Below are 22149 nucleotides of genomic sequence, written 5' to 3' on the forward strand. Positions count from 1 at the left end.
ACTTAGAAAATTTGCAAAGGGGTAGTCGTGCAATTTGTATTTAATCGTCGCATTGCATATTTTCGTAGCGCAGCACAAAGTATTATTCCACAATGATTATACATAATTATTTTTGGAATATGTACAATTTTTTTTGTTCTTTTCTTCGTGCCTGGGATTTTATTAGCTGTGAGCACGACAGGAAAGGAATAAGAATAATGTTTTCTTTCAGACCTGAAACGCATGCTACAGAACACACTCTCAGCTATATCCTGGCAAACATTTTTTTTGTACGCCTTCATACACAAACACGTATAGCAACCGCTCCCACGACAACCAACATTCTATTCTCTTAAGTTTAAGAACCACTGGTTTATATTTATATCTCATCTCATTTCATCTGAATATCGATATTTCTTTCAATAATATATAAAGTTTATTTAATGAACTTTTTTTCTTTACTTTCTTTATTAAGTTCTTAAATTTCTAGAGGCGAATAAGAGACATTAGTTTCTATTTTTAACAATTTTGTAATTTTTGAAATTTTTGTTATTGTTTTTTTTTTCATTTGTTCTGAATCAAGGTAATTCTATCAGAAATGCGCATAATAATATGTAGTTAATTAAGTAATTAGTTTTATTTATTTAAATTAAATATTTTTATAGTCGTGATTTTGTATTTAATTTTAAAACTCGAGAGTAATTATAATTAATCCAACTGCAAATTAATTAGTATTCTTATTTAATTTTGTAATTACATTATTTACAATTATGGAGTTTGAGGACGTTTATGTAGTTAATTATATTGTATACAATTCGAGATCAAGGATCTTTATGTAATAAATGCAAAGCAAATTTTAGTTCATTAAAGTTTAAGTCTGCAAAACTTGTATTTCTTAGGAGGAGATACACGTTCATACACAAAGTTCTTCAGCAGTTTTGCGAGTGTTTTACGTCTAGCAAATTATCTACATATTAATAGAGTTTTATACCATTACTCATCTATTGATATTCAAAAAGACATACTATTTATGTAAGTATGTATTTTCTAATTTTGTAATTATTATATTAATAAAGTTTATTGCATAATTGTAAATATCAGTAATTAGGTCTTTCCGTGCATTCTTAAATATTAGTTGAGTTTCATTCAACAATTTATGGAATATAGAGACTGCTTAAATGAGTGTTTTCCCAGTATTTAGATTACTTTTGTTTTTAATGCCTCGAATAGTGCGGTTTTTGATTAATCACTATAGTCTGATTTGAAAATTACTAAAGAAACTAAGTTTTTATTGAGCAAAATAAATATAAATTAAAAAAAGTAAATATTTTGTTTATACATAATTGATCAGTTAGTTATATAGTCTCTTTTAGTGCAATTTATGTTGAAGTTAGGCCTTATAATCTTTAGTTCCTCTATTAGTCCGTTTACAAATAATCCCGTAAACGATTGGCTGGACTATATATAATAGACATTTTATGATTTAAACTTCTCAAAAAATGTAGAGATTATTCTGACTTAAACTTAATATTTGTTAATTAAAGTAATAAAAATGGTTTTAAATGATTTAAAATATATATATGTATTTATTTTCTTTTGGTAATAATTCAACAAATGTTGTTATTACTAATACAAACTAAGTTCTTTGCAACTAAAAGGTGACTTCGAATAAATATTCGGTATTACAAGTTTTTTCTATGCATCAGATATTAAATCTTTCAAAACGTAAAAGGAATATCGTTTCCATTCATATATTTATCGATAACATCTCAATAAATTTTATATTGCATATAGCATAATAAAATACATTCATATATGAATGTATTAAATATCAAATTTCCTTGGACAATAACAAACCAATAATGTCAACAGTTTTATAACATTAAAACATAATTAAAAATAAATGTACTTATTATAATTACAAAGACTTAAGCTGTTATATTTACAGGTAACCTCTGTTAACGTTACTTCTGATAACGAAGACCGCAAGGAGATGAAGTGAATGAAATTGAGACGAAATTAAAGAAGATCTTATACAAAAAATATAAATAAATGTTAACATAGATTTAGCTTCTTTCTAAATATTAGACTTTAGACTTATATTTAAAAATGTGAATTCTCTTTGTATGTAGGTTGACTGTTTATTTAAGAAAACGTTTGTTTGTTCAAAATAAAAGCTTTTCATTTTCTTTATGAAGGAACTTATTATATTTTTACCTCTAATAACGAAAGTTTGTTTAACGAAGCAATTTCGTTTAACTCATATTATTTATTAAACAAGTCAGTATTATGATTATACAAACACATTTTTTTCCTTTTATTTGCGTACAACTTTTTCAGTAAATATTGTTATTAACTTTATTCTTACAATTAACATAAAAAATGTTAGATAAATTGATTCATTTAAATGTACATGTTGTCGTGTCCCAGGGATGGAATTCTGGACACAGTGGAATGACACAACAATGTAATTTAATCTTAATTATTTATTTATTGGCCACAATTTGGGTCAAAGGGGAATATAAATTATTTTTTTAACGATTTAAAACGATTGTTAAAAAAACATTCAAAATTAGGACAAAAAAAAATAAAAAAATATTAAAATGTTGAAACTATTTGTATTTTGTTATGGCAATAAAAAAATGTTATCTCTATTAGTATTAATTATATCTCTTAATTAGTAAACAAGAAAATCATATAATTTAAGTTTGAACATGATCAAAATTATTAATATTATATGTTAAACGCATAGTATCATAAATAACGAGATTGACCAGCTGTTCTTCATTTGAAGCGAATTTAAAAACAAAGCGTCGATATTTTAACTTTAATTGGCAAACATATATTAAATAAATGAAATATGAGTTCGAAAATACGTCGATTTAAATAATAAATGAGCCGAAACGAAATCAATTTTTGGTTTGAGTATTTTCGAATGCAGGATTACCCGAAACTACTGTCGTGTCCCAGGAATGGAATTCTGGACACAGCGGAATATTATCTGGTGTTGTTGTTGTAGAGTCTCAGTTGTAGGAATTAAGTAGTTCGTGTCGTAACGTATCATGGATATTAGTTCGTGGAGTGTTCTGGGAGTCTCAGTTGTAGAGAATTATATGTTTTGTTGTAGAGTCTCGTTGTGGAATTAATAGTCGGGTAAACAAGTTTATTATAATAATTGGTACTCTTGGGGTCCTTTCCAAGACAATGTAGATACTTTAAAAGATTGACTAAGACTATGCTCGTCTTAGGTTTTTATGAGACTATCCTCGTTATATTAAAGTTTTACTGAGACTAATTGTAAATACTTATTCGCCTTGGATGTCTCTAGTTCGTTAATACACTATATTAACAAGAACAATTATAACAATAATGATTGGACGCAATACTACATTGTTAACGAAAAGTTAATGGGACGTGCAGATATTGCAGATATTGCAGATTTATCCAGCCAGACGAGAGTTCAGCTGGCGAACGGTGAATATAAATTGTAAATAAACAATGTTAGCAAAAATCGCCGAAGGGTTTGCTTCACTGGAAAATCTGGAGCAATGCTTCGTTTTGCTTGTTCTATCCATTATTTCCGTGCGCATATTACAATGTATATTGGAAAAAGTATTTTCTCCGTTTGCGACATTTATATGCTTCGACCAGTATAATAGGAAAACGGAATTGGTTTATAAACAAAAAAGAAGATAATTAAAACGCTACAAGCAAATTGTTTTAAAAAGAAAACGCAAAAACTAAATAATTTATAGCGTGGAAAGGTATGGTTAATGGAAGATGAATTAAAGATGCATGAGAATATAAAAGGAAACAGTTCGAGTTACATGTAGATTATGTAAGTTAAATGGAAAGAGGAGAGGAGAGGACAGAACGTCAAGTAACAAAACGGTAATGAAATAAATAAAAGAACCTTCAACGGGCGCAAACCAAGTGCGAGGTGACGGTTTAATGAAAATCCATAAAATGAGTTGCGAACTTCTTTTATTATCCTCCTTATTACTTTATCCCACGGGCGCAGGGAGGTAGGTACAGGACGACTAAGTTATTCTCGACACTTTAATAAACTTTAGACTTTCCCTACAGCTACCGTCTTAATTTCTCAACTTCACGTCTGTTGATTGAAATATTTGCAAGAGTTAAATCGGCCCTTGCTCACTTCCATTGGTACTTAAATTGTCAAATCATTATTACACAACTCTCCTACACAAAGTTGAAGCTACGAACTTAATATTTCAAAGTATAAACTACATTTATACCATCCGGACACTAGAAAGCCCCATTGAATTTATTATATTAACTTTTACTTATCAAGTTTGTTAGCATTGAAATTAATATTATTGAAATTATAGATATTTTATAAACGGTGGTTAATTAATAAGGCACCACTGTACCTCGCATACTGCAGCTTCGATCAGTGCACATTTACTAAGCAAAAAATTCTAAATATTGTGTACAAAACATATTTGTTTTACAGATAAATGATAGATTTTTTTGTAAGTTAAGTGTCGTTTTGTACTGTTTATTGATAAGCAGTTTTAAAGTCGTTGATTAGTCCGCTTTCAAACAATACCGCTCTATGCGAGGTATTGTTGCATATAAAATATATTCACTTTTACTTATCAAGTTTGTTAATATTGCAATTAATAATATTGATATTCTAGATATTTCATGAAATACTGGTTCTCGGTTGTTAATTTATATAGTTATTATACAAAATAACTAATTGCCGTTTCGATCAGTGCGTATTCACTGAGCAAAATAGAAATAAATTTTACAAATTGTGTACAAACAATAATTGTTTCATGTTTTGTTTTGTACTATTTATTGTTAAGCAGTTTTAAAGTCGTTGATTAGCCTGCTTTCAAACAATACCGCACTATTCGACGTATTGTTGTATATATAATAATTGAACAATAAATCAACTTTTTTATTATTAATTATTAGGTTAATTCATTTCTGCTGTAATGTCATTTGTTTTTTTTAATTTAATTTTATATCATAAATGTAAATTATAAAAATGACTTTTATTTTTCACTTCTATTTTTCAATGAAAATATTTCCTTAAACAGCAAACAGATTGTAATAACTGATATCTGAAATTATGATATCTTATAATAGCGGTTCTTAACTATATTTCAATAGTTCCTCGCTTTGACAAGAGGTGACAGCTTGTAATATAATATATATATTAAATTCTTCAGAAAATTTATATTTATATAACACATATTTCATGATATAACCAGAACCTGTTTAATATTTTTTTTTTTATATTGATTATTGATATTGTCTTTCTATTTTTAATATAGTTTATTGTTTAAACATATTATATTGATAAGTCTTATTTTTTGTCAGAATTTTTAGTTCATAAATATAGAACAATGTATATTTATTATTTTTTTCATACGCTATTGAATGTAATTGAAATATGTTTTATTAATACTAGAAAATGAGTTTTTATTGTTTATTTGGTGCAAGCTGCGTCTTATGGTCCAAAATAGTATGTATTTACGTAAAAAAATTAACTAGAAATTGAATTTCGTCTTATGGTCCAAAGGTGATACAATATACCAAAAAAAATACGGTACATTTAATATAAGGTTTTTGATTTTTTATTAAGCGCTCATTAAATTTATAGAAATGCTTTTAAATATAATTACTAATTAAATTAAATCATATTTTTATGCTTTTTTTCATTTTACTGTACAAATATGTTTGATTTAATGCACTTAAATTTTGTACAGTAATTAGGAAGAATTAAGAAAACGGTTTAAAATATTTTTCTAATTAAAAGAATCAATTTTGCTAATTTTGAAGACAAATTGGTCGACTTCTTAGAAAAAACAAAACTATAATAATATAAACATTAATATTTATATTTTACAAAGTATTTATTTGTAAGATTTTGTTTAGTTATAGTGAATATTAAGCACATTCAGTGTTTATGTTTGATGTTATATCCTATTACATAACAGAGCGCTTCGCTAAACTCTATACTGCAGAAATAGTATACTTGAAGGTAGACTCAAGGCGGTTTAACAACAAACCAGATTTGTGTAAAAACAAAAGCAAACTGTGGGAGACATAATATTCTAGCATGTAAAATCTAGTATTTGTGTGCATTATAATATACTTGATATATTAATTACAAAACAGAACTTTCAAATTTGTTGTATTTATTTGTAATATGATCTTGAGAATTTAAAATTTTAATCCAATTTGATTAATTATTACTCGTTGAATATACAACTTTTACAGATATTTAAGTAGCAGTTAAATATTTGAAAAAGTAAATATTATATTTATATGAAAAATGCAAGCTACTTCTTTGATAGTCGGTAAACCTATACAGCAAGATTTTATATGAAAAATAAACTTTATTTATTATAAAATTGGTCTATGATATGAAATAATCTTCAGAGTTGTTATAAAATACAGGTAAACGTCGTTTTGCGCCGGTTCGATTTACGCCGATTCACAATAACGCCGCTGTGAAATAATGCTTATTAATGCTGATTTTACACTTATATAGAACTAAACTATAGTTACCTCACTGTAAATATGGATTCATTTTACGCCGTTTCGATTTGCGACGGCTTTTGTAGGAACGGAACCCCGGCGTAGAACGACGTTTACCTGTACTTGCAGAGCATATTTGAATTCCAATTAATGTAAATAATCTGCTTGAATGTCTCTCGAATAAAGAGCTTGTAAAGAATATTGAAGTATCATTTAAATACAGATTATGGCTATGAAAAAATAAATGGGTAAAGCTTTAAAACATCGAGAAATTTGTAATGGAAATAAATGTCCATTATGGTAGCAACTTTTCAATCGAAACGTACGATTAATTCTACTTTTCGTAAATGAAAATCCAATGATACGGTTTTGAGTGTGAATTGTGGAATGAAAAAAAAATCAATGTTTGCCGAGTAAGAAAACTGAAGTAAGTTTAAAAAAAATAATTTTTCTTTCTACGATATATTTTCACTAATTTATAATAAAACCAGGAATTAGAAATATTATGAAACATTTATAATTCCTAAAAAACATTTCAATGATATGTATAGCATACTAAAAATATAGGAAATATATTAAATAATAAACTAAAAAGAGACAAAAATCAGAAAATTAAATTATTACTTACGTAATTATGTACAAAATTGTTTTTTTTTTATTATGTCAGCATAATTAATTTACAATCTTATACCTACGTATATTAATTAAATCTAAATGGTGGTAGACATTATAATCTTCTGTACTTTGCTGGTTGGCTGTCGTCTTGAATGTTAACTTGAGTAGTATATTGATGCTCTGCGATTCCACTATTTTTTTTGACTGTGAATCTGCTGCTATTCTTAACATTATCATTGTGAATCGCCTTGGCTGAAGGTCCATATGCTGAACCTAATTCATTTGAAATTCTACTTAAGAAGATTTCAACTTACATCATCAAATTTGCAAAATAGAAAGATGGAGTAAGTCAAGAAGCGACTGTATTGAATAAAACAAAAACAAAATGAAGATAAAAAGCGTGCTGTTAACCAATTCTCAATTTTTTTTTCCAGGTAGTCCAATAAAATTTGTAAGGAATTTATACACTTTCCCTCTTTGCAAGCGCCAGAAATGTCAAGTCGATTTATCCTAAAATATGAGAGTTTATTTAATAAAATGCTGAATGACTAAGGGGGATGAGAGAGAGAGAACAAAGTTAGTTCGTTTTTTTTTTTGTTGGCGTTCTTCGTGCAGATGAAGCCGGTGGGATTGATTTTACACTTGCCTTGCGTATAAAAGGTTCAATTCAAAACGGGTGGAAGTAATAGCAAACCGCGGCCCCTTTGAGTCTTGCTCTGCCATTACCAAGATATTGCTTTTTTCCATTCTTTTTTTTTCCACCTCTCCCCCCTGTATATTCGGAAATTAGCTTTTGTTTCGTATTTTTACAACCGCCCTTAAACATGGAAGTGCTTTTATTGCTCCTCCCGATAATTTATTCCTTTTTAACATCCTCCACGAATATTATCTTACGTTTTGTCAGAGTGCGTATGATTTTGTTTTTTTTTTGCTTTACTATTTTTTGTTCTACTTTTTTCTTATATAATAATAATACTTCTTTTGAGTGAGCACTTAAATACATGATAAATTTGAACGGAACCAGAGTTTAATTTGAGTGGTTGTCGGCTTCAGGAACGGCAGGATAAGTTTTTCTCTCCACTTTACTGCTGGATGTATTGCTTTAAACCGTAAGTTCCCTGCGCAGTTGAAAACTCGCAACTGCCGTAAGAGCGGATATTGCTATAAGCATTTTCTTAGACAAATACCGACATATTTTTAATGGCACGGCTGTTATGAAACATGTAAAACGCATCGAATCTAGAAAGCACATTGATTTTCTCGTTATATTTCTATTTTCAAGAACTCAATTTTCTTATAATTACGTAAAATATATAAAAAAAATGTATATAAGGATGGAAAACACGCAGCGCAGGCAACTTCATTACGAACAGGACCTTTTCAGAATATTGATAGGATGATAATAAAGTATTTGCAAATATCCTCAGACATAATTTCTTCGGGAATAATTTACGCGTTTCTTCTAAAAAAAAAAGTATAAATATTCTGTAAGCGCCTTTCGCTACGCGTTTCATTCACAAACGAATAATTGCGCAAAAAATGGGGTCGATTTTTGGGAAATAAAGATCTAAATTTAACAGTGACATTGAAGAATATAAGTTGAAAACTGTGAATAATGATGGCAAGAAAAAAGTTATATAAGATACCATGATTGTCATAAATATTGATGCATGTGACGTGGCACGGCTGGAGGTTAATTAAACTGCGGAGCGAAATGCAGTGTTTGGTGTATTTCTTGGCTGCTGGGATTGTCAATTTCTCGGCGTAATGAAGATAAATAATTAGTCGCATCCATAATACATGCCAAACACGAAATTCCCATAACAAATTAATTACACTCGTCAACGTGGAGCACACCTATGATAAAGTTACCAACTTTGTTGCTCGTATCAGTCTCTCTCTCTCTCTCCTAACTTACGTTTAGGCGCATCTACGTTGTACACTTTATTTTTGTAATACATATTAAATTACTTTGAAAGCGTGTTTAATATTATAAGTAATTAAAATTAAGAAGACTTAATACTTCATATAAATTTACACTTTCTTAACTATATTCTAAAGTATTCATAAAGTTATATTCATGTACAATGTTAGTACTTTTTATTTCTTATTATTGTTATGCGAAATGCGAAATGCGATTAAAGTATTATGAAGGACATAGAGGATAGAGAAATTCTCAATTTTCTTTTGTCACAATTTGATTTTTTTCCTTATTATTGCAATTAACTAAACACTTATTTCTAAAGAAACAAAACTAGTATCAATTTAATAATTACTAATTTGTTAATTAAAAATCAAAAAGTTAAAAACAATACTTTTATTGGTATTTTAAAAATTAGAATTTGGCTAAAAATAATTGTAGATAGTACTAAGTTAATAACAAATTATCAATTTAGATTTTCTAGAGAAAATTTCAACAACGAGAATTTCATATTGCCATGTTTTCATTGTCAAATTATAATGGATTAAGATAATTGACACAATAACAAACTTTTATTTAATTTGTACTCATTTTGTACATGAAGATCAAGATTTGTCGATTTTCCAAGAAAAAATTGGTTTAATCGAGAAACGGTTTTGCCTATCTTCTAAGAAAACCTTGGTTTAATTAGAGTTTAAATGGTTTGAAAATATTGAATTAGAATAAAGGAAATGAAAGGAGTCCTAAAACTGCAAAACTGTTTATCCTCAACATCAAAATAATGTTCATATTTGATATTTTTAGATTTTTTTTTATATAATATAGCGTTAAGATGTAAACTTTTTCAATTAAAATAAGTTAAATAATTAAGTTGAAAATTAATGAAGGTAGAACTTCAAATGATTGGAATCAGTAGAAAAAAAACATCAAAGATACCTAAGTAGACTTGATTGACATGCTTAATAACCCAATGACTGAAACCTTTTAAGCTAATGGATCAACTTAAGATTTGATTGAAACCTGGATTGATTGAAACATTGTAACTAAGTGTAACCGTTTAATTTAATGAATGTTCATTTGAGCTATTCTTTAAATAAAGAACGTTAAAAAACAGTTATAAAATATGTTAAATTTAACAGAAAACTGTTATTAAAGGAATTTATTACAAGGTCATCGACTGTTCAATTTACTGAGTGTTCTTTAATCTCTTCTTACTTTTAAATATTTAAAAATGTTGAAAAGGGTTAAGATCAAATTTATAAGACTTTTAAGAAATTAATTTATAATATGAACGTCAATAAATTGGAAAACATTAATTTAATAGTTTAGCTCTGAAGGCTGCCTACTAATTACGTTTACCAGATTAGGCCTACTAATCTTAGGAAATTTCTAGTTAGTTAGTATCAAGGGAGACCTCGTTTAGTCAACAGATATAGATCATCCGAAAGATATACAGGATTACTGGCTTTACCTATTAATAAATGTTTCAAAGTTCTATATTTCTTGAAATTTATTATGTTCTTGTGAGATATGTAAATTAAAAGATGATAAATTCAAAAATATTTAAAAAAACATAATTGTATAATTGAAAAAAAAAATATTTTCAGAAGCAAAGATTTTGTAATTATTTTGACAAAGCTGTTTTAAATTTTTGTAATAATCATTATTTTTATTTAAAAAATCTATTAAATGTTGTATATTATTATTTACATATAATTGCTTATACAAGTAGACCCAAATATTTTCGTTATATTTCCTTCTATACGTTCGTATTTTTAATTTTATACTATTAATTTTGATTAATTATTTCAATATTTTGTACATAATAATTCTAAAGTATTTTCAAGTTTAAATACATTGAAATTTAGTATTTTCTATTTTTTTTCTGCTACAATTTGGATTGAATAATATTCTCTTCAATGTATTTTTCGATATAAAAGCTTTTTTTTCATGAATTACGTTCTTTAGTAAAAAAGTACAAACGTTTTACAAAAAAAAAAACTATTCAAACAAATAAATGCTGCATGTAAATGTTTACATCAAATCGCATATGAGGATATGCGTAGAATGGCAGAATTGCATTATTGCATGTTGTTGCATGTTGTTGCATTCGAATAATTATACAATCAACATTTCCTGTTATTATAATTCCATTATTTGATTAGATATACGCCTATTGTTCGAATTCGTCAAATTATTATAAAGTAAATATTAACTATTAAATACTAAGCTAATTTGGATGTGTATTTAGATTGATACGGAAATTGCAAATTTAATAACAAAATACGTTTCATATCAAATTTTAATTTCAAATATATTACATTTTATTAGTTCACAACGTATGTAATCAAATACAGCAATACCTGCGGTTTCGATCAGTGCGGATTCACTATAGTACGGTTTGAAAATTGCAAATTAAATTAAAGTTTAATAAGTTCTAATTCAATTTTTTTTTATACTTAAATAATTCTATTTCTTCTATATTGTCATGTCTCTTTCTGTTTCCTCTATTAGTCCGATTTCAAACATTCCGCATATTGTTAAAACCTATTACCCGTACTATGCGAGATACTTTTATGCTCTAAATTGGTACAACTTCTTTTAAATTAATTATTATATAATTGCGTTTATTTTATGTGGTTTTAAGGTTTTTACCCTAAGCATGTTAAAAAATTAAGAATATTTAATCATTCTTTATTAAATTCGTGTCAAATTAAAATTTGGTTTAGTTTAGTATGTAATTTTCTCATTAAATAATTAGATTTTGTGTGTGTTTCAGACGAAAACATGATCTTTTTACTTACCATGATCTGATATAATTAAGTAATGAAATGTATATGTATAAAACTATAATAAAATTGATTATTTTTGGAATACATTAATTAACTATCCGGATTGATTGAAGCCAGACTATGCGAAGTATTGCTGTGTATAATGTATTTTATATTGGTGACTCTATAAACTAAATTTTGCATTGCATACCTAACATCTAGTTTATGAATAATATATATACGCGTACTTTTCTTATTCAAATGGATGTTGCCAACAGAATCACTAAAGGGCACGTCGTAGCATAAGTTGTTTTATTTTTTTATACTAAAAGAAATTTAGTGGACACTTAGAACTTGTGGAATATTTGATTTACGTATTTTTTTTTTGGAATTTTTTCACCACGACTTTTTTTTTATTACTATTTCTCTTATAATAAATTCAGTTGATTCTTAAAACTTGAGGAATATTCCAAAGGATGTATTGAGATTAGAAGTAAACAAAACAACAAAAAAAGAACTATTTAATATTCAGTTTATTTGATCACGATTTTTTATTTACTTTTTCTTTGTTATTATTTTTTCTATAATAAATTTAGTTAATACTTGTGGAATCTTTCAAAGAAAATATAAAAACAAATGTAATGTGTCGACTGTTTGGGTCAATTTTGTTGTTAAAAACTAAGAAATTATGATAATTTGATTTTAATACTGTAATTTTATTCTATACAAAAATGATAATAAATAGATATATCTATTAAATTCAGTAAATAATTAATTATTTGATTAATAAAAGGAAATGTTCTGGTTTATGAATCAAATTTTCTATAAGAAATTAATTTTGTAGCATATTCTTTTTCTCTATATGATTTTGGAGAGTAATCTCAATAATTTAATTAATAAGTTTGTCCCTTTTCCCAAATCTTATTTAGAGTCCGGCCTTTTTAATACTGTAATTTTATTCTATACAAAAATGATAATAAATAGATATATCTATTAAATTCAGTAAATAATTAATTATTTGATTAATAAAAGGAAATGTTCTGGTTTATGAATCAAATTTTCTATAAGAAATTAATTTTGTAGCATATTCTTTTTCTATATATGATTTTGGAGAGTAATATCAATAATTTAATTAATAAGTTTGTCCCTTTTCCCAAATCTTATTTAGAGTCCGGCCTTTTGAATAAGTACTAAATAATGGATCGGCGACGTATATAAATTCACGAGTTCACGAAGAAATTTAATTAATGTTTATTCCGTATAAAGTACGTTTCAATAACGTAACAGAAACGTATAAATGAAAGGAGCTTATGGATTCACGCATCCGAGTTTCAAGTTAAGAAACTCGAAGCTCTGATTATTAATATAAGTTACTTTTTATAATATAGTAATATTTAACTCATAACATGTAAAAAACTTAAATTTAACACAATTTATAAATTAATAACAAATATTTTCAATAAGCAATAAGCTAATAAGAAAATTAGTATTGTTTTCTGCTTTTTTTTTAAATTATTAAATTTCCAATAATTTTTTTCCAGAGTTGTCAAAATGATTTTCATTTCACATTTTTGAAAAATGAAATAGAACGTTTAAATTACGTACTAGGACTAACATATTAATTATATTAGTTAATTATCTATCATTTTTTTTATGGTTTTTATGTAAACGTATATGGATTAAAATATGTACATCTTGTTATTGATTGCTTTTTAAAATCATTATATGTTCTAACATCTTTATTGTTGGTGTAGTAAAACTTTTTCCACGGGTCCTTGGGCCATTAGTTTTTCTATTTATTCTTTCATCAAATACGTTTTATACTAATTATTTATTTTATATTGAGTTGTAATGTAATTATGGGGAGTAAATGCAAGAAAGTTATGTTTTGTCATTATAAATTGTTGTATAGTGTTATCGACAGTGTCTGCATGTACCCTTCAGATTTAATGAATACGCACACAGACACACACAATGATCTGTAATTGCTCGAGACTTACGAGGACATTAATTAATAATATGAAAACAGTAGACGCTTGGAACTTGAACAGAATGTATCGATAAATCTCTATGGTAAACTAAAGATTGCGTATATCCCAATTAACTGAAGCCTATTGTGCGCTTGGCAGATGAACCTACTTTAATAATGAAGATTAATGGTTGCAAGTTGCGAGAGTCGTATGTACTTCGGGTAGTGGATATTGCCCGATATTCTGGACAGACAGCCTATGCAGGCATGCGAACATTCGGTTTGGTCTGCGCTCGTAAATATGAAATTGCACGCTGCATGTATATTGGAATGTTTAAATGGATACAGCCAGAAGGTATATACAAATTTCAGGTGTTCTTGTTTTCCTTTTAAAACTAGGAGGGACGACACCTGAACACGGAATAACGGAAAAACTCGGCGACGTGACATTTTATGGGATTCGGGACTGCCGTGTTCGTACTATAAAAAACTTACATTAGACTTACACTATTTGAGTTTTTACGTCTCACCGACTTCTTTTTCGTCTGTACGTCTGCATCTGTATTTATAACTTTTTTAATTTTGAAAGGCTTCAACGCTTGATATATTTGCTATAAATATGAATCAAGTACATATTATTTTTTTTACAGCAGAAAATGTTACCTTTGATAATTACAATTATTATTAGATTTATTTTTGAATAAAAAAATAGTGTAAAACTAGTTTTATAGTATAGTTGATAAATTAACTAAAATATTGTTAAGAAATAAAATATTGATATTTGGACAATTGATGGACTATTTTATGACTTTTTGAACCTAACTTAATATATCAAAAATCAAACTAACCCAAGCATACTTAACATAATATAATTGCGGACGAGTGGCAGATATATCCGCCCAAATTTGTGTAAATCTAGTTGTATGGTATACAATCTAATTGATAAATTAACTAAAATATTGTTAAAAATGAAATATTAATATTTGGACAATTGATGGACTATTTTCTCTTGACGCTAATATTTATCATAATTAATAAACATTCATTTTGTAACATTAACTAAATTTACCTAACTTAATATATCAAAAATCAAACTAACCCAAGCATACTTAAATTAATATAATTGCGGACGAGTGGCGGATATATCCGCCAAAATTTGTGTAAATCTAGTTGTATGGTATACAATCTAATTTACAAATTAACTAAAATATTGTTAAAAATAAAATATTGATATTTGGACAATTGATGGACTATTTTCCCTTAACGCTAATATTTATCATAATTAATAAACATTCATTTTGTAACATAAACTAAATTCACCTAACATAATATGTCAAAAATCAAACCAACCCAAACTTAACATAATGTGGCGGAATTTCAGGTAAGAAAATATATTTGGAAAAAGTTTGTCTCTTTATATTTTTCTATTATACAACAAATTGGTTGACTATAAAGATTGAATAAATCTTCGCTATTTAGCTTAAATAATTACAATTTCAGTAGGATTATTGAAAGCAATAACAATATCATATTGCAAAGTGTAATAATCCTAATAATAATAATACTTTATTGGCCGAACATCACTACAAATAATCCTATTATTATATAAGTAAATCGTTTCAAACTGGGTGATTTACAAAAAGAAAGAACATATTAAATGTAACAAGAGAAACTTAGTATTCATTAAAAGTTATAAATTCTATTGAATGTCATCACGTAAAATCTTATGTCGATCTGATAAATGTACTGAATGTAACGGTTTTCGTTTTGCGATTTTATTTAAGTTTTTAGTATCAAGTGGTGGTTGTTAGTTTTATTTATTGCGATTGCTTGGAAACAGTAAAATCGCAAGTTTCATTTTGTAGCTGACGCAAGGACGGTTTTATCCCCAGAGATCGGAATTGCCTCACTTGTAGTAAGTATGTTTAACAGAAACAGCTATGAGAACATGAATGTATGTGAGTATACACATTTCAGCTCATATTTATGTAGAATTCACTAAATTGAAAACCTCAACTTAATGTTGCTTTTATCTGACATTTAAATTATAATCTAGATTTTTTTTTGACATTATGTTATCTGTTAAAAGAATTACGTTATTTCGGTTTCTTAAAGCTTATTACCAAATTAATAATTTGTTTATAATAATCATTTTTCTGAAAATTTAAAGATTCATAAACAAAAAATTGAAATATATTAATTATTATAAAAGATTATTATCAATAGGTCTTTCTTATTTTTTTATTAAGTGTAATTAGATAATTTCCTAAGTATTATACACTTAGAATTCATGCAATTTTATAACTTGTAGCAATAAAAAAAAGAAATAAAAACTACATGGATCAACTATATAATTCCAAAAAAAATAGAGCAGAAAGTAATTTTGTGTATGCAATAAATTCTCAAGATGAATACATAAATATTACGTAACATGTATTAGAAAATGTATGTAATCATGACAAATAATATATGCGTATTCGGAACTTTAATAAAATAATAAATTGTAAGTATCGATCCGAAATGGGAGTAGTGAAATTCCTTCGCTTGCAAGATTAGCTGCATGTTTTTCATGTAATTACAATTAAGATTTAACATGAAATTGTTATGTCGCCGGCTACAGAGAGTAGTACAGAGGGGGGTGAAGGAAGACTTGGATGTTGGTTTGTGCCGCTCGGTAATTACGCAAGACTATTTTTGCATTTAATTTAGCAATTTGTGTCAAGGGCTGTATTTCTAAAATAACGTTCGCTGTTAACCTACCCCTATAACAAAGTCCAGGGTATGCAGCAGTTATCCCTTGTATTAACGCCGACCCAGTCCCCATGCATATATTTCACACGACACGTAATTCACTTTGCATTAGATTATAATGGAATTAGGGCACGCTCATCGGACCACTACTGGAACTACCGGCGAAAAATTCCAATATCTATATGCATGTTCGAAAACCCTGGGCTCTCCAAACCCCATACAGATTGGATGCAAATGGAAACTTTGGATCCACTTTTCTTGATCGTAATTTTGTAAAATGTCTATCAGAAAATTAAGTTTTTGTAGAATGTTATAAGTTTTCTAATAGAATCATTTCTAATAGTTATAAACATTCTTCTCAACTTTGAACTTAACTTACATATTTTAATTATTTTATTTAATTCTTCAAGCTGATTTGCTTTTAAATTTAATTCTAAATATAAATACATTTCTTATTGTTCAATTTATTCCCTATGTACCATAAATAATTTGTTTTATTTAATAACTTATTGAAATAACAAACATTTTATATTTAAATAAGGTTTTCTGAATGAAAAATTCGAATTAATTTAAAATTTTGCATAATTTGTATATAACAATAGTCATTGATTAGTCGGAGAATCTTTCTAAGTGTAAGTTGTACTAAATCATTAAGAAGTGCATACTTGAATACATAACAGGTTATTTCAGTTACAAATACTATTCTTTACTGAAAATTCACCATCCTATTAATTTATGTACCAATTTATATATATAGAAATAATAATGCAAACTGAATAGAAACGCGAATACACAGTTCGTGTTTTCAGCAATTTAGTGTAAGCAGTAAAACCACCAGCATCATCTTGAAACTGACACAGCGATTTTATCCAGCGAGATCAGAATTGTTTCGAAAACAGTGCGACGATAGCACAGGAGAGGATATATTTATACCAACTTCAATAGTCTAGGAAAATCGTTACCGTTTCACCAACTTTAAGGGGAAAATCGCTGTGTGAATAAAGTAAAATAAAAAAAACTCCTACTTTTGTTATCATAAATTGTTATTTATTATATAATTAAAAACCGTTATAATTTATTTTTCAATTGAATAGAGTTAATTAATGATTATTTCTATATGTTCAATTTAAAATGATGACGCAATTAATTTATATGAATATTGTGACTGTTCCAAACCGGACTAATCGAGGACTCTAATTCCAGCACAAAAATATACTTGACTATATAAAAAGAAATCATATATACATACAAAAATAAAAAATGTGTATTTTTATTTTTAAATGTATTGTATTTTTTCAATCCGGACTTATCGAAGCCGTACTATGGTTGTACTTTTGTATTTATCTATTGATTTAAAAAGTTAATATTTATTGAAATAGTTACAAATACATAAATAAAAAAATATCCATTTAGAAATAAATATTTTTTTTTGTGGGTTTGAAGGGAATATGAATAATAACATTAAAATTAGTTAAGGGCTGAGCCACATCTGGAACAGGCCCAAAGTTACTGTAACTTTGTCAGATCATCAATCTTTCGGGTATGTCAATGACTAATTGCAACCAATTTAGTTTTTGAAATATTGTGTAATATCTTAAATACAATTGTTTTCTAACTAACAGTTGAAAAGACAAAAATAAATAGATTTATTAAATTTTATTTATATTTATATCACATTTATAGTAGAAATTTTATCAAATATAAATTTATATGAATTTATGAATATTATATTTACAATTTAATTATTAAATATAATAAAATAAAGTAATTTTACATTTCCTAATGGAATATTTAATTCAATATAAAATTAATATAAATAACTGCATGTATAAATATTGGGTGATCGATTCTGTCAATATCACGTACTGTTCTAAATCGGACTAATCGAGATATTGAATATTTCTTTTGCTTAATCGTACAAGTGAAATCGGACTGATCGAAGACGCACTATGCGAGGTATTGTTATATAACTTATTCATAATATTGAAAGCTTTAGTTTTAGCCGTTGTGTAAAATGTTGGTACAGTTTAGAACATCTTTTTAAATGTAATTATTAAACTGAATATCAATATATACATGGATTCGTAGTTTCGATTAAAACGCTCAAAAATTGTGATAAACCTTATATTTTTAAAGTATACTTCTTTTCAATACATAATATCATTACTATAAGCAATGTATTGTATAGTTAATAACATCATTTAATATAAAAAAATAGAATTGAATGTCCAATATTCCAGATCAAAATATATAAAATATTTTTACCTGGGATATTGAATAACACGGTGATAAATTTAGATAAACCTTATATAACACGGTTTCGTCAGTTGCACGATTTTTATAATATATGCTTTTGGAGTTTTCAATAGCGTGGAACCAATAAACCGTGTTATTCAAGGATGTGACATTCATTCATCACATTAATAAAATAATGTAACAATTCTTAGTTTTGTGTAATAATTAATAAATTTCCATTATTTCTGTTGATAGATTGCTTTGTTATATTTAATGAAAGAAGTAAATGCAAAATTTGTTGCTCGTGAGTTAACGAGTACATCCGATGTTAATATAATTTGGCGATGTCGAGCAATCCGAGCGATTTTAGATCAAAGCAACGTAAAATACACTTACTGCTTTGTCTCCGAGTTGTTCGACCCTGCAATGAAGAAAAGCTGTCTGCCCCACGGCTGTGGTAACATTTCGAGGAACGTTGAATTCGAAATAAGGATAAGTGCTGACATTTCCTCCGAACCCTCCTTCATCTAGATGCGATTCTACTCCACCTGCAACACGAACCGAATTAAATCACGATACAGTTCCACTCTCTATCCTCTATAAATACTTAAATTTATTACCTAACCTACTACCATCATACTACATTATGTCTCGTAAATGCGTAAATTTAAGCTTTATAAACTCAATAATCTCATACATACATTATCATAATAAATATACGTAAAATATTGTATTTTGTATAATAAACATATTGCAGTATTAATTAATAACAAAATTAAATAATGAATCAATTTAGTTAACAATGGTTATGATTTGTTAAGTATATATATAATTAAGAAATCACACTAATTAGCAGCAGTACTATTTAATTTCACATCATACGTTGATTAATTTTCAGGACAAAATATAATCCAAAATTTTCTATGACAAAATATTAAAATCGCTTGAAAACCAGTTCAATTATCTCATAAAATAATAGTAAATTAAATTAATTCAACATTAATTATTATTAAAAAATGTATTGGCAGAAATACATCAAAGTTAAGTTAATAATCAAAACATTAATTAAACAATAACAAAATTACTTTTTATACATTTTTTTTTAAATAATGAACCAAAACTACTAATATTGTAATAGTAATATTATAAATACTAATATTAATATAGAAAATATAGCTCCATTGCAGAGTTAAATTGAACCGGAAACACTGTACGTTAATACCGTTCAATCCTGTTATAACGAAGAGATTTACAACTGAAACCTTTCTGAACGTTTACGCCCTTGCTTAAGGCTATCTTTAACCTATTTTTATGAAGAATGCTGCTATACGTTCCAAAGAACAAATGCCTCTCTGATATGTTAAATTCAGAAAAATTTAACTTCTAAAATTGAAATTTAAAAAATATATAATTATTAATAAATTATTGAAAAAATTGTAAATTGTAAAAATCAAAATTAAAACAAACATTGTATGTTCAGTTATGACAGTTATTACTATATTTTGTATGTGAGATTTGATAAAAAATGATTGTTTTGTTGTACATGGAAAACGAACAAAAGTTTTCTATATATTTTTTTTGAGGAAATAAATGAATTAGGGTAGCTGGTGGAAACAATGAAAATGTTTGTCAATTTTGTGTATGGGAATAGGGTTGAAATGAATTCCAAGAGAAATTCAATTATTGTGTATTTGAAGTTGAAATGATTGGATGGATGGATGAGCTTAATAAGAAACTATTGCAAAGACACGTGCAGATCGAATATAAAGTAGTCGCATTAACAAAGAGCGTGGCTCGAGGAGTTGTTCATCTGTAAGAGATAATACTTATTTTGAATGTAAGTTTATGGCAATATATAGAGAGGGGAGAGAACTTCTCGTAAGTAGATAGGAAATGTATATATTATATAATAGCAATGTAGTCAACTTAGTCAATGTTTAAATATTAAATATAACAGCAATACCTCGCATAGTGCGGTTTCATCAATATTTTGAAATCGGACTAATCGAGGACTTTTAAACCACATGAAAAGAAATTTGACTGTATAGATAAAAATAATTTTGTGTACACATTAAGCTATAAAAATAAAATAAGATAAAAATAATTGAATTTTGTACAAAACCCATTTTTTTTATTTCCTTCAAAACTTTTCTCAAATTGATGCAAACTTTTTGTCATATTGTCATAAATTATTATAAAAATTTAAAATTAACAACAAAAAGATCATTAAAATGGAACAACAGTCACAATTAGGTATTTTTTTTGTATACAACTGTCGTTATATAAGATTTTTGTTGTTCTACCTTAATTAATACGTGGAATAAAAACTTTACGAGCAGAAGCATCATAAAAGTCATTGTGTATGTAATTGCTTTTGCAGCATTAACAGAGAGTGCAGTAATTTGAAAATACTTGAGGAGTAATTGAAAGAAAAGTAATTATTCTTTATTTATTAATAATAATAAAGTTAGCTATAAATAAATAAATATACATTATAAAACCTTATAAATACAATAATTTTATATATGTAAATAAATAATTATAATTGGTGAAAGCGTATTAGTGGTTACTATGGTAACCATAATATGAACTGTGTTTAAGACAACGAACCTAGGGGTCCAATGCTTTAGGATATTTTTCAATAGTGTTTTAAAATAGATTAATCATTTGGGGGCACCCAAATATGTATTTCTTAGGGGCCCCAACTATCCTTAATTCGCAACTTACTGCGGTTAGTACGCCCGAACAATCGGGGGCCCCGCGTAATTTGGGGCACCAAACAGTGTTAGTTAAACTCCGCTCTCACATTTTTTTTTTGAAGTTGATCCCCTTCATGCATTGAGTGACCCATTTTATATTTATGCCCGAGTTGAGGCCTCCAAAGAACGGCACTATTAATATAATATTAATATCTTTATATAAGCATAAGTGCATACAAAAGTTAAAAGTAATTTAGTAGAACCATCTGTTAAATCCTCTCATAATGCAAACGAAAAGTTGATTTAAAGCTGTGGAAGAGCGAAGGACTAACTTTTATTATATTATTTATATTATGCGGTCATACGTAGCAGTAGTTAGAGTTAATTCCAGCTCCAAGGGAATTTCGGGTTAGACATAATTAGGTAAGTTGCATGAGTAAATCGGGATTTGCGGAAGGGGTGTTGAGTTTTGTAAGTGTTGATAAACCGGATGTTTTATTCACGTGGATGGACGGAACTTTCCCATCATCCCCGATTGAATATTAAAATAAATTTATCAAAGCGCATTCAGATTGCGACGGAATCACAGCTAATTGCACCAATTTTTAATTCCCTTCCCTCCGGAGATAAAATGCTCATTTCTCTCTCTCTCACACTCTATGTGTGTCTGCTGCATACATGTAATGCGTG

The 22149-nt window shown here is 27.3% G+C and overlaps 1 protein-coding gene across 1 annotated transcript in view; it reads right to left on the minus strand.

The window, feature by feature from the left end:
• Positions 1-19395, minus strand: part of LOC108566038 (protein amalgam) — a 35010-nt gene extending 15615 nt beyond the window's left edge. Inside the window, exons 1-2 of the mRNA XM_017925732.1 lie at positions 19386-19395; positions 19157-19308 (exon numbers count right to left, since the gene is read on the minus strand). Coding sequence (XP_017781221.1) covers positions 19157-19308; positions 19386-19395 — 162 coding nt within the window. The remainder of the gene's footprint in view (positions 1-19156; positions 19309-19385) is intronic.
• Between the last annotated feature and the right edge of the window lie 2754 nt (positions 19396-22149).

Source organism: Nicrophorus vespilloides, unplaced genomic scaffold (genome assembly GCF_001412225.1).
Source record: "Nicrophorus vespilloides isolate i.1.1-1 unplaced genomic scaffold, Nicve_v1.0, whole genome shotgun sequence".
NCBI lineage: Eukaryota > Metazoa > Arthropoda > Insecta > Coleoptera > Silphidae > Nicrophorus > Nicrophorus vespilloides.